Source organism: Dipodomys merriami, unplaced genomic scaffold (genome assembly GCF_024711535.1).
Source record: "Dipodomys merriami isolate MVZ:Mamm:240054 unplaced genomic scaffold, mDipMer1.0.p SCAF_57, whole genome shotgun sequence".
NCBI classification, from domain to species: Eukaryota; Metazoa; Chordata; class Mammalia; order Rodentia; family Heteromyidae; genus Dipodomys; species Dipodomys merriami.
The window spans coordinates 1,325,231-1,337,610 of NW_027206146.1; the positions used below are offsets into that span (position 1 = coordinate 1,325,231).

General features: G+C 54.9%; 2 protein-coding genes across 2 annotated transcripts; both read left to right on the forward strand.

Annotated features, from left to right (window-relative positions):
* The first annotated feature begins 4,119 nt into the window (after positions 1–4,119).
* LOC138812646 (olfactory receptor 6Z7-like) lies at positions 4,120–5,197 on the forward strand. The gene has a single exon (XM_070000702.1). It carries the CDS (start codon positions 4,120–4,122, stop codon positions 5,056–5,058), a length of 939 nt encoding a protein of 312 aa, XP_069856803.1. The 3' UTR covers positions 5,059–5,197.
* A 6,078-nt stretch (positions 5,198–11,275) lies between these two features.
* On the forward strand, positions 11,276–12,214 carry LOC138812394 (olfactory receptor 6Z7-like). The gene has a single exon (XM_070000347.1). It carries the CDS (start codon positions 11,276–11,278, stop codon positions 12,212–12,214), a length of 939 nt encoding a protein of 312 aa, XP_069856448.1.
* Positions 12,215–12,380: the final 166 nt, after the last annotated feature.

The following is a 12,380-nucleotide window of genomic DNA, read 5'->3' on the forward strand; positions in this document are numbered from 1 at the left end:
ATGTCGTCCTTGGTGGATGTTGGCTGACCTGGTGTGAGCCAGCTAGGGATCGAAGTCGGCCTCTCCGCAACCCACAAGTCCCCTCTTTTCTAGCTTTTTGCTTTTGTATCAGAGCTCTGTGGACCGGTGGGCCACAGCACATGGACATTGTATTGTCTTGTGTGCAGTTTGGTCCTTGGTGCTGGTGGGTTTGCCTGTAACACATTACATTTAACAGCAACAGTAGCTCCCGTCTGTAAAATGCATAATCTGCCTAGTCCAGATGGGCATCAAGTAACATCGGATGTCTTCCAAATATCCGCTGAGATGCTTTAAAGAAAAAAACAACCTTTTTAGTATGAAAGTAAGATATCACTAGTTGTACAGTATGTATTATTTAATGCACCATTGAGAGGAATGCAAGTTAGTGGTGAGACACCACCAGCTTAAAGACCCTGCCTAACTTCAGAGACAGCGGGAAAAAAATGTGTGAATCAGGATCAGCAAGATCTGGTGGAGTGCCTCTTATTAGACCCCCACGCTCGCTCCTAGCTTTCCTCCTTCCTCACTCTCCATGCAGGATCTGCGCACGGTCCTTGAGTGTGAGATCAGATTTGGGCCATCTTTGTTAAGCGTTAGCATTGTGGCTACGCTTGCACTGAAAAAAGACTTGAGTTAGGGAGACTGGTCAGACCCGAAGGCCTGGAGTGGCTCAGACGGTGGAGCTCCTCCTGGCGAGGGTGCACGCACACCTCAGTGTGTCCCCAGCACCCCATGCATCATAAACATGGGACTCAGCCTTAACTGAAAAGTCCTGACACAATAGCAGATGTAAGTAATCAGCAATGGCAGTTCTTGTTTCCACTTTAATATGTATTACAAAAACAGAACAGTATTGCCTTTTTGCCTAGTTTTTGTTGTTCTGGAGGTGGAATTGAGGCGAATGGAGGTGCGTGCTTGCTGGGTAGGTGCTGCGCCATTGAGCCACACCTGAGCTCGCTGGAGCTCAGTCCTCTCCCAGCCAAGCCTGGTGATCTGTGCACAACACAGATCCCACAGCCTGGCTCACAGCCAGGGCTGCTGGCAAGGGCAATGGCCAGTTGTGGGAGTTTTACTGTGGTCCTACCCAAGGCTCTGAGTAGGACGCCAAATTCTACTACATGTTGATGCCAAAAAGGTCTCATGAGACCACCACGCCACCTACCTGAGCCCTCTACCATGTGCACAGGTGAAATCAGCACAATCTGGGAGGATTCTCAGTAACAAACAAACAAACAAAAAACACCCCAAGTACCTTAATTTTTTCCCTTTTTCTGATTTGATGGAAGCGCTCTGAGCTCATCAGTTGCTTTTGTCACCACTAGATGGCAGTCGTGAGCTACAGAAAACTACACAGGCATTTCCCACCCGCCCGCCCACCAAAGTTTCTTAGCTAAAAAAAAATATTTTTTTTGTTAGCATATATTAGTTGCACAAGGAAGGTTTACTGCGATTTCCATTGGGACAGAATATCCTCCAGCCTCAAAGCTGCCATCTAAGTACAGTGTGTGAAAGAATGATCCAGTCACAGGAGACAGATACTTTAGATTTCTGATCATTAGAACAGCCACAATAAGAGGAGAAAGAAGCAAGAATGAATGGTTGCTGGGGATTGAGGTTAAGGTCTCAGGAGGTGGGCCAGGCAGGCATTGAACCCTCAATCCTCCTGCCTCTATGTGCGAATTCATGTCTGTTGATGCACGCTTCTTAAAATAGTCTAAAGGAGATTCTTGCTCCCTCAGCCCATTCATGACTCAGCACACCACCATCCTACCTGACCCTGCGCTCCACAGGGGCAAGGGAGGGACCAGGGAAAGTCCCTGGGGGGCCGACAGCTGGGTAGTTTAAGCCGGCCTCTCTGCAGTGCCCAGACAAGGAGCCCAGACACGCAGGGGTGGAGGTGGAGGGGGTCAGAACCCAGGCCAGCTCCTCCCAGGCCAGGGGGAGTTCAAGACAGAGCCCTGGTCCTCTGGCAGCTGGGCCCTCCAGCTTAATTCCTGAAGATTCTGCACTGAGCCGGTGCTCAGGGCCAGAGAAGAAAAGCACGACCTCCATCCATCCTCACAGACTGCTTCCTTGAGATACTCAGGTAAGGAGACTGGAGTCTGGGGCAGACAGAGAGGATAAAGGGAGGACGGTGATGCGGACAGGCGTTTGAAACCCACCTGGTCTGCTCAATGCCTTTGTGAGTTTTCCCTGCTTTCTCGCCCCCAAATCCTGCTGTATGGTGACACAACTTGGCAACCTTGTACAGACAGAGACCAAACTGCAAGGCTGGGTAAAAATGCTTGTTTCCCTGCACCTGTCAGCGGGGTTGGTCTTTTCTTCTATTGCACCAAGATTTCTCTCAGGGATGACTGAGAATGCACGGGTGATCTGGGAGCCAGGCCAGCTTAGCTGGCCTCTGAGTGCGCCCCCCGCCCCATGCCATGGCTCTGCCCACTTCCAACATGCAGGGTCCACAAATCTTTCCAAGCTTCCTGCATGGCGTTTCCTGGTCTTCCTGCTTCCAGGAAGAACTTCTTCCCTGACACTCCCTCCCTGTCTACCTCTAAGCAGAGGTGGCTGGGGCTTGGGGATCTGGTTTGGAGACTAGGAGAATGTTTGTGATGTGATTTACAAGCAGTGTAGTCTACACAGGAAGGGCCCAGGCACCATCGCCACCTTTGTTGTTTTCTAGTGGTGTAACTTTGTCCAGTGTCCTCTCCTGTGACTTTGTTCAGTGTCCTCCTCCAAGACCTTGTCTAGTGTCCTCCCCCATGACCTTGTCCAGTGTCCTCCCCCTGTGACCTTGTCCAGTGTCCTCGCCCATGACCTTGTCCAGTGTCCTCCCCTCCATGATCTTGTCCAGTGCCTTCCCCTCTGTGACCTTGTCCAGTGTCCTCCCATCTCTATGACCTTGTCCAGTGTCCTCCTCCAAGACCTTGTCTAGTGTCCTCCCCCATGACCTTGTCCAGTGTCCTCTCCCTGTGACCTTGTCCAGTGTCCTACCCCATGACCTTGTCCAGTGTCCTCCCCTCTGTGACCTTGTCTAGTGTCCTACCCTGTGACCTTGTCTAGTGTCCTCCCCTATGACCTTGTCCAGTGTCCTCCACGACCTTGTCCAGTGTCCCTGTGACCTTGTCCAGTGTCCTCCCCTCCCTGTGACCTTGTCCAGTGTCCTCCCCTGTGACCTTGTCCAGTGTCCTCCCCTCCATGATCTTGTCCAGTGTCCTCCCCTTTGTGACCTTGTCCAGTGTCCTCCCCTCCCTGTGACCTTGTCCGGTGTCATCCCCTATGACCTTGTCCAGTGTCCTCCTCGTGACCTTGTTCAGTGTCCTTTCTTCCCCATGACCTTGTCCAGTGCCATACTCTCCATGAGCTTTATAGTCCTTCCTCCTACAAAATGCGAAAGGTAGTTCTTCACTCACAGTAGTTTGTGACCCAGACCCACATGACACACAGAGGACAGGCACAAATATAAGATGATGTTTGTATGTGGGCTGCATATTATTTGATACTATTGGGCAATGTTTATTGTTTGCTTTGTGCTGGGAAAGTAGCCCTGCAGCGGCCACTGTCCAGCCCATGCAGAGCCTGCAAGGGAGCAAGGCCTCTCCTGGGGCTCCAAGTTCGTAAAGGGAGGAGCCGGCCTTTGGAAGCAGCTGTCTTTCCCGGGTGAGAGGGCTGGAGCATGGAGCACCTGCAGGGATGGCATCCCCCTCATGCCGCTGTGTGGCTGAGAGGAAGCGGGCATGGGGCCTCTGATCAGCCAGGTCTTGTCCACACGGTTGTTGCTGCTGGGCAGACAATCCCTGGGCCAAACACCCCATGTGCCCCATTCTTCACCCCAAACTCCCAATTGAATGAACAAAACCAAAAAGAACCCTCTGGCTCCTCACAGGACTGGCTGTGCAGGATGAGTCCGGGCAGGGAGAAGGGAGGAACTGGATCTGGGGGACCCCTTGTCGCCACAGCCCCAGGTGCTATACAGGATACATGTGGAGGCAGATAGACTCCATGAAAGTTGGCTTCCTTCCTTCAGGGGACTGTGACCTTTGCCCACAGTGGCCAAAATAGACATATTTACAAAATGGTTTCCTGGCCATGCTTTCTTTTTAGATGGAGAAGTCCCTGGAGCTGGCCAATGCAACCCGGGTCCAGTACTTCATCCTCCTGGGCCTGTCCACCAGGCCAGGAGTCAGAGCCTCCCTGTTCTTCATCTTCCTCGCCCTCTATCTGCTGACGCTGCTGGAGAACGCGCTCATCGTCTACCTGGTCAGCACCCACAGCGAGCTCCGCAAGCCCATGTACTTCTTCCTAGCCAACCTCAGCTGCCTGGAGATGAGCTACGTGTCTGTCACCATGCCCACGCTGCTGCTGGGGCTGTGGGCTGGGCCCTACCACATCCCCTTCACCACCTGCATGACCCAGCTCTTCTTCTTCATCTCCCTCATCTGCACCGAGTGTATGCTCCTTGCGTGCATGGCCTACGACCGCTATGTGGCCATCTGCCAACCCCTGCACTACCCCTTGCTCATGAGGCCCCAGGTCTGCATGGCCTTGGCCTTGATCTCCTGGCTGGGGGCACTGGTGGTCTCCATGATCAAGACCACATGCATTGCCAGCCTGTTCTATTGTGGCCCCAATGTCCTCAACCAATTCTTCTGTGACGTCTCCCCACTGCTCAACCTGTCCTGCACCCACGTGGCACTCGCAGAGCTGGTGGACTTCATTTCTGCCATTGTCATCTTCTGTGGAACTCTCCTGGTGGCCTTGGCCTCCTACATGGCCATTGGAAGGACAGTGCTGCGCATGCCGTCGGTCGCTGCCCGGCACAAGGCCTTCTCCACCTGCGCCTCGCACCTGGTGGTAGTGGGCATCTTCTACTCGGCCGCCCTCTTCATCTACTGCCGGCCCAGCCGCATCAAGTCCATGGACCTGAACAAGGTGCTGTCGGTGATCTACACGGTGGCCACGCCCATGTGCAACCCCATCATCTACTGTCTGCGCAACAAGGAGGTGCACGATGTCGTGCGCAAGACCCTGGGCCGGTCCTGACCCCGCGCAGGCCCAAGCCCAGTGCCCCCAAAACACAGCAGCCTCAGAAGACTCCTTCCCTTTGCCCAGCTCAAGCCCATCAGCCTCTACCTCCAACCCAACCAGAGGCCAGTGTGCAAATCCTCGAGGTGGCAGCTGGTGATACATGTGGAACCATGTCCTTCTTGCTCACGAACTTCTGTGCTAGGTGGTCAGAGAGAGAGAGAGGAGAGAGAGAGGAGAGAGAGAGAGAGAGAGAGAGAGAGAGAGAGAGAGAGAGAGAGAGAGAGAGAGAGAGAGAAAGGAGAGAAAGGAGAGAGAGAGAGAGAGAGAGAGAGAGAGAGAGAGAGAGAGAGAGAGAGAGAGAGAGAGAGAGAGAGAGAGAGAGAGAGCGCACGCGCGTGAGGGTACTGATCCTCTCTTTGAAACCTCCAGAAGGAACACTGTTCATCGCTGGTCACCTGTGGTTTTGTGATGTCACTGCCCACGTACTGAGGTCACACTAAGGTGGTCCGCAGTCACATGGCTCTGTGCAGCCTTTGGGAAGCAGAGAATCGCCCCGGTCAGGAAAGACCTTGGTGTGCGGAAGAGGAGGGGAGGGCCCACAAGAAGGGCTCTGCTCTCCTCTACAGGGCAGGGGGAAAGCAACTAACCCATTTCCCTTTGAGGCCATCCAGGGTGGGGATGCTGCCCACAGTCCCCGCCGCTCAAGACTCCAAGGCCAGAGGACCATAGAAGATAGCCCAGAAGGAGAACAGACCCCATATTAGAACAATCAATCAAATCCAATAATTAACCAAAACAATAAACACAAAGAGGGCTGGGGGCTCAGGAGAGCAGCACCGGCTGGATTCGGGAGAGGCCGGCCCTGTTCCTGTGCTGCTTGTGTCTTCTCTTTGTCTGTATTGTGTGGATTCCAGAAATGAGGTCAGCCACCCTCACTCTACGCCTCCATTTGTCATCTCTGTGCCTTTGCACGTGGCGGAGGTTGAATGCGCAGATCACCTTCCTTCACCCCATCTGCAGCTGCACATGGAGAACCGGCTCCAGACTTCTCATCTGGACAAGCTGCGGCAGTCAGCCGGCCCGGCCTCCTGGTGCCCCGCAGTCCGGCTCCCCCGCCCCCTCCGCCATTTCACTACCTACAGCCCAACAGGCTTTGTCTTTCTGCCATGACCCACTCCAGCCTCCTGAATGCCCCAGACCCCAAGTGGGGATCACCACCCACCATGCCCAGGGCCAGGCATGCGCTGGCAGCCACATGAAGGCCTGGACAGGGCACCTGTGGGGGGAGAGAAGGATCTAGGGGGGGGGGACAGAGGGAGGGAAAATGCAGTCCTTGTACTCAATGTGCTCCACCTGGAAATAAGCAGTATGTGGCGGTGAGGACGGAGGTGGGCGGGGGGAGAGTCGGAATGGGGTGGGGGAGGAAGGAGGTGTCACTGACATGGAACCTCTGCACTGAATCACAACAATAAAAACGTCCCAGCCCCTTGGGTTCCTGTCAGGATTGCCTTCTGTCTCCACTGTGTCTGTTCCCACTGGGCAGGTCCTGGACCCCGCTCTGCCCTGCTCCCCTCATGGGCCGGCCTGTGACACTGTGTGTGGCGTGAGGGCAAGGCTGACATGGGAAAGCACCTGCCTGGCAGGGCGAGGCCTGAGTTCCCAGCTCAGGAAAGCCATACAGAAGACAGCAGATCTGTCCTTCCTGAGACTGGGCCCAGCCACAGAGCCACCTGGTGGTCCCGAGCTGCACGCTAGTGCTTCCCGGGACAGCAGAGCTGCCTGCCTATCCTGCCCCACCGTGCCCTGCTCCCGTCCACCCTAGAGGCTGCCCTCCCTCATCCCTGTCCCCTGAACCCAGACAGGAGGCCAGACAGGGCAGAGGCCTGCCTATGGAAGCTCCTCTCCTCTCCTCTCCTCCATACTTGCTCAGAGGTCAGGGAAGAAAGAGATTCCCCCCACCCTCTCATCTTCCCTCTCCTGCTTCCCCCTCGCCTGTTTTTCCACCCCTCCTGCATTTTCCCCTCCTTCCTCCACTCCTACCATCCTCCTCCTCCTTTCCTTCCACCCTACTCCTCCCCTCTTTCCACCTCCTCCCTTCCCTCCTTCCACCCTCCTCCTCCTCTACAGTGCACAGGGATTTGGCTGGTCTCCTGGGGAGGACAGACCTCTGGCTTAAGCTCTGCTCTGCCTGTCACAGTTGGTCTTTGGGCATCCCAAATTAGAGCCAGGCCAGGCGGGTGCGAGTTTGGGATGGAACTGCGCTGCAGGGTGGACTAAAGGCTGCAGCTGTTCTCCTCCTTTCAGCAGAAGCAGAGTGCACAGGGCTGGGTGTTCACCTCTGCTCGGGCGGCTTTGGCAGGAGAGGATCTGCACCTGTCTACTTTCCGCCTGAGGTGAGGGAAGACTTTGGGCGCTGGGGACAGGGAACAGGAGAGAGGAAAGGGTTTGCATTTTTCTCTCTTGGAGACAGGTGCTTCCTAGGGAGCCCAGGCTGCACTCGACTTGCAGTCCTCCTGCCCCAACCTCGGGAACTGGGGTTACACAAGTGCGCCATCATATCTGCCTGCACATAAAGCTTTCTTTTTTGGTGACCCTGACAGGGGTTTAATTTGGGGCCTCTTCGTGCCTGAGTAGGTGCTCGACCACATGAATCACCCCCACCAGCCCCTGTTGATTTACTTCAGTGTTGTTTTAGAGGTGATCTGCACAGGAGTCAGGCAGTGAGCACACTTCCTTTCTCCCGGTGTCACCTGTTCTTCCTTCTCTCCCTCCCATCTCCACCCCAGAGGTGCCCAGTTCACTGCCATCCATGTTCCCTGCACCCCATGGCTGCACTTTCCATCCTTTTTCCTGGAATTCTGTGCCCTCCACCCTCCCACAGCTGTGAGGGGAATGCACTATACATGAGGAAAGAATACAGACTCCTCAGAGAAAGAGAGCAATTCAGGAAACAAGTCCTCTGTTTCCTTGTCTCTGGAGCTTGTTTCAGTTTATATCTTGTTTTCATACATATGACTTGTGATTCTCTCCTGATGCTATCCTGGCTGGGTCTCCCTGTGTGTGAGAACTGAGAATCCTGTGTAGTTTGTCATCTCTCAGATCTAACTTCTGCATTCAGAGAACATGCTCTATTAGTCTCTCTAACCTTGGCTTACCTCCCTTCACATGATTTGTTCTAGTTACATCCATTTCCTGCAAATGACATTATTTTTACTTCTACTGACTGTGTAAAATTCCATTGTATGTAGGCATCCCATTTTGTGGGTCCACTCATCTACTGTGGGGCATCTGGGCTGTTTCCATATTATGAATGGTGTGGCAGTGAACATGGGTGTGCAGGTGTTCTTGTCATATCCTGGCTCGTGATGCTCAGGGTAGATGCCCAGGAGTGGTATGGCTGGGTGGTAGGAAAGGTCTGTGTTTAGTATTTGGAGGAACCTGCAGACTGCTGTCCTGAGTGGCTGTACTAGTTCACATTCCCACCAGCAGCACAGTAGGGCTCCTTTTCTCCACTTCCCTGCCAGCATTTGTTCAAAGTCATAATGTTGTTTAGTTTAACTCGGGTGAGATGGAATCTGGTGGAATCTGTTTTGATTTGCATTTCCTTCATGCCCAGAGATGGAGAACATTTCCTCATGTGTTTCTGTGCCATTTTCCCCTCTTCTTCTGAGAAGTCTCTCCTTAGCTCCCTGCCCATTTAGTGATTGCTGTGTTGGGTTTGGGAAGGGCAGTGTCTTGAGCTTCTTGTGTGTGTTAGATTTCAGGCCTTTGTGGGAGGCCTTTGCACATCCCGTTTTTGTGTTTGAGATGGGGTGGTGTTTCCTGACAGGCCAGCCCAGGCTCTGGTTCCCCCATCCCTCTGCCCTTCTTGCTGGAGAGCAGGTGTGCCCCCTGCACCCACCACTGGGAGTCTGGAATGTTCTGAGTCTGGTTCCCTGCACTGTACACAGTGGCCTCTGGCCCGGCCTTCCTCCTGAGGAGGTCCTGAGTTATTCTCTCTTTATGACTGAATGAGACTCGGGGAGTGTGGGTCACACATTGTCTCTGTGCTTTCATGGGTGGCCGAGTCTAGGCTGTGGGAGGTGGAGCTGGGTGGGAGCCTGGCTCCGGTCTTCAGGCTCGGGCTGTTGGCTCCCCCTCCGCCCCTGTGTTCATTTCAGTTCTCTCCAGCAGCATCCAGGGTGGAGGAGGTGCCAGGGAACAGGTGTGGGGAAAGAGGAGACTGATGCCAACAGCCTCATTGGCTGCATCCTCTCCTCACCGCCCCCCCCCCGCCCCGCCCCACACCTGCCCATTGCCCTGCTGGCCGCAGGTGGCTTGCATCATACATATCCAGTTTGCTAAACTCTGTTCAGCTGCTCCGCTGGAGGTGGGGCCATTGCGTGGGTTAGGCCCTCTGTCCTCCCGGAGCACCGCCCTGGGTATGTCGGGTGACACACAGCTGTGGACAAGGGCATGGGTACAGAGGCTCTCGCCTGATGTCCCTCCCCAGGCAGGACCAGAGGCTTCCGGTGGAAGCCTGGAGACTCATCAGCAGACCCCAGGTCACGAATAAGCCGGTGTGAGGAGCACATCCACCATGTCTGCATGGGTGGCTAGGGGAGAAAGAGTATGGAATCGTCCCTAATTTTTTCTGAAAGACAAACAAAGAAACAAAAATGTGAAGCCACCGGGTGCCAGTGGCTCACTCTTGTAATCCTAGATACTCAGGAGGCTGAGATCTGAGGATCCAGGTTCAAAGCCATCCTGGGCATGAAAGACTGTGAGACTCCTATCTCCAATAAACGACTGGAAAACCGGAAGTGGTGCTGTGGCTCAAGTGGTAGAGTGCATTCCTTGAGCTGAAGAGTTCAGGGACAGCGCCCAGACCCAGAGTTCACGCCCCACAACAGACCAAAAAAAATGTGAAGCCAAAATCATTTTTGGAAAAGATCATGAGTATAATGAGCCACTGCCCAGGAGGTATGGAGTCCTGGAATCTACCCCATCCTGCCTGCAAGAAAGGAGGAGGTGTAGGAGGTAGAGGAGGAGGAGGTGGAGGAGGAGGAGGAGGAGGAGGAGGAGGAGGAGGAGGAGGAGGAGGAGGAGGAGGAGGAAGAGGAGGAGGAGGGGGAGGGGGAGGAGGGGGAGGGGGAGGAGGGGGAACAGTAGGAGACCAGGAGGACAGGGAAAAGGAGGAATGAGGAGGAGGAAGTAGTAGGAGGAGGAGGAGTAAGAGAGGATGGAGGAGGAACAAGAGCAAGGAAGAAGAAGAGGGGATGGAGGAAGAGGAGAAAGAGGAGAAGAAGGAAAAGAGGAGGAGGAAGATGAGAAGGGAGGTGGAAGATCAGGAAGAAGAGGAGGAGGGAGGAGGAGAATCTAGGAAGAGGAGAAGGATGAGAAGGAGGAGGAGAGGAAGGAAGGATGGAGAGGAGAAAGAGGAGGAGGAAAAGGAGGAGGTGGCGCAAGAGGAGGAGGAAGAGGAGGATGAGGAAGAGAAGGAGAAGGAGAAAGGAGGAAGAGGAGGGAATAGGAGTCAGAGAAAAAAAAGAGGAGGAGGATGAAGGAGGAAGAGGAGGAGGAAGGAACAGGAGAAAGGAGAAGAAGGAAGAGGGGGAGGAGGAAAAGGGAGAGGAGGCAGAGGAGGAAGGAGTAGGAGGGGAGGAGGAGGAGGAAGAGGAGGAAGAGGAGGAAGAGGAAGAAAGGAGGGGAGGAAGGAGGAGGAAGAGCAGGAGCAGGAGGAGGAGCTACTATTTTTTCTCATTTCTGTTGTCATTGCAGAGGTGATGCACAGAGCTCAGTCGCATGGCACAGTGTCTTTTTGGACAACACCCCATCCCTCACGCTCCCCCGCCTCCCTCCCGTCCCCACACACACCTCATGTGGCTTCTTTCCCCCATGGCATCAAGGGAGTGGGAATTGCCTTTCCAAGAAATGAAACTGCAGATCTCAGTCTGTGGCTGATGATGAAAAGGAAGAGTAACCGGAAAGGGCCATGTTCTGCTCCCACCCACAGAGCCATTGACCAAGCTCATTTCTCCTGCAGAGCCTCTGGGAACACTGGGAGCTGCAGTCACTCAACCCACTCTCCCCAAAACATCTCTTGTTTTCCATCCTGGGATTTGAACTCCCAGCCTTGACCTAGCTGGGCAGGCACGCTCCCATGTGAGCCTCACCCCAGTCCTTTCCCAATCACCCGAGACTGGGCACTCCCAGTCACCGCCCTATCAACCGTTTCCTTTGTCTCCCACAGATGGAGAAGTCCCCAGAGCTGGCCAACTCAACCCGGGTCCAGTACTTCGTCCTCCTGGGCCTGTCCACCCGGCCGGGTGTCAGAGCCGTCCTGTTCTTTGTCTTCCTCGCCCTCTATCTGCTGACGCTGCTAGAGAACGCGCTCATCGTCTACCTGGTCAGCGCCCACAGCGAGCTCCGCAAGCCCATGTACTTCTTCCTGGCCAACCTCAGCTGCCTGGAGATGAGCTACGTGTCTGTCACCATGCCCACGCTGCTGCTGGGGCTGTGGGCTGGGCCCTACCGCATCCCCTTCACCACCTGCATGACCCAGCTCTTTTTCTTCATTGTCCTCATCTGCACCGAGTGTACACTCCTTGCGTCCATGGCCTACGACCGCTATGTGGCCATCTGCCGGCCCCTGCACTATCCCCTGCTCATGCGGCCCCAGGTCTGCATGGCCTTGGCCACGGCTTCCTGGCTGGGGGCACTGGTGGTTTCTGTGGCCAAGACCACCTGCATTGCCAGCTTGTCCTACTGTGGCCCCAACCTCCTCAACCAATTCTTCTGTGACGTCTCTCCGCTGCTCAACCTGTCCTGCACCCACGTGGCACTCACAGAGCTGGTGGACTTCATCTCTGCCATTGTCATCTTCTGTGGAACTCTCCTGGTGGCCTTGGCCTCCTATGTGGCCATCGGCAGGGCGGTACTGCGCATGCCGTCGGCCGCTGCCCGGCACAAGGCCTTCTCTACCTGCGCCTCACACCTGGTAGTGGTGGGCATCTTCTACTCGGCTGCCCTCTTCATCTACTGCCGGCCCAGCCGCATCAAGTCCATGGACCTGAACAAGGTGCTGTCGGTGATCTACACGGTGGCCACGCCCATGTGCAACCCCATCATCTACTGTCTGCGCAACAAGGAGGTGCACGATGTCGTGCGCAAGACCCTGGGCCGGTCCTGACCCCGCGCAGGCCCAAGCCCAGTGCCCCCAAAACACAGCAGCCTCAGAAAACTCCTTCCCTTTGCCCAGCTCAAGCCCATCAGCCTCTACCTCCAACCCAACCAGAGGCCAGTAGTCAAGTCTCCCACAGCTGGTTACCCACGTGGAACCATGTCCTTCTTGCTCA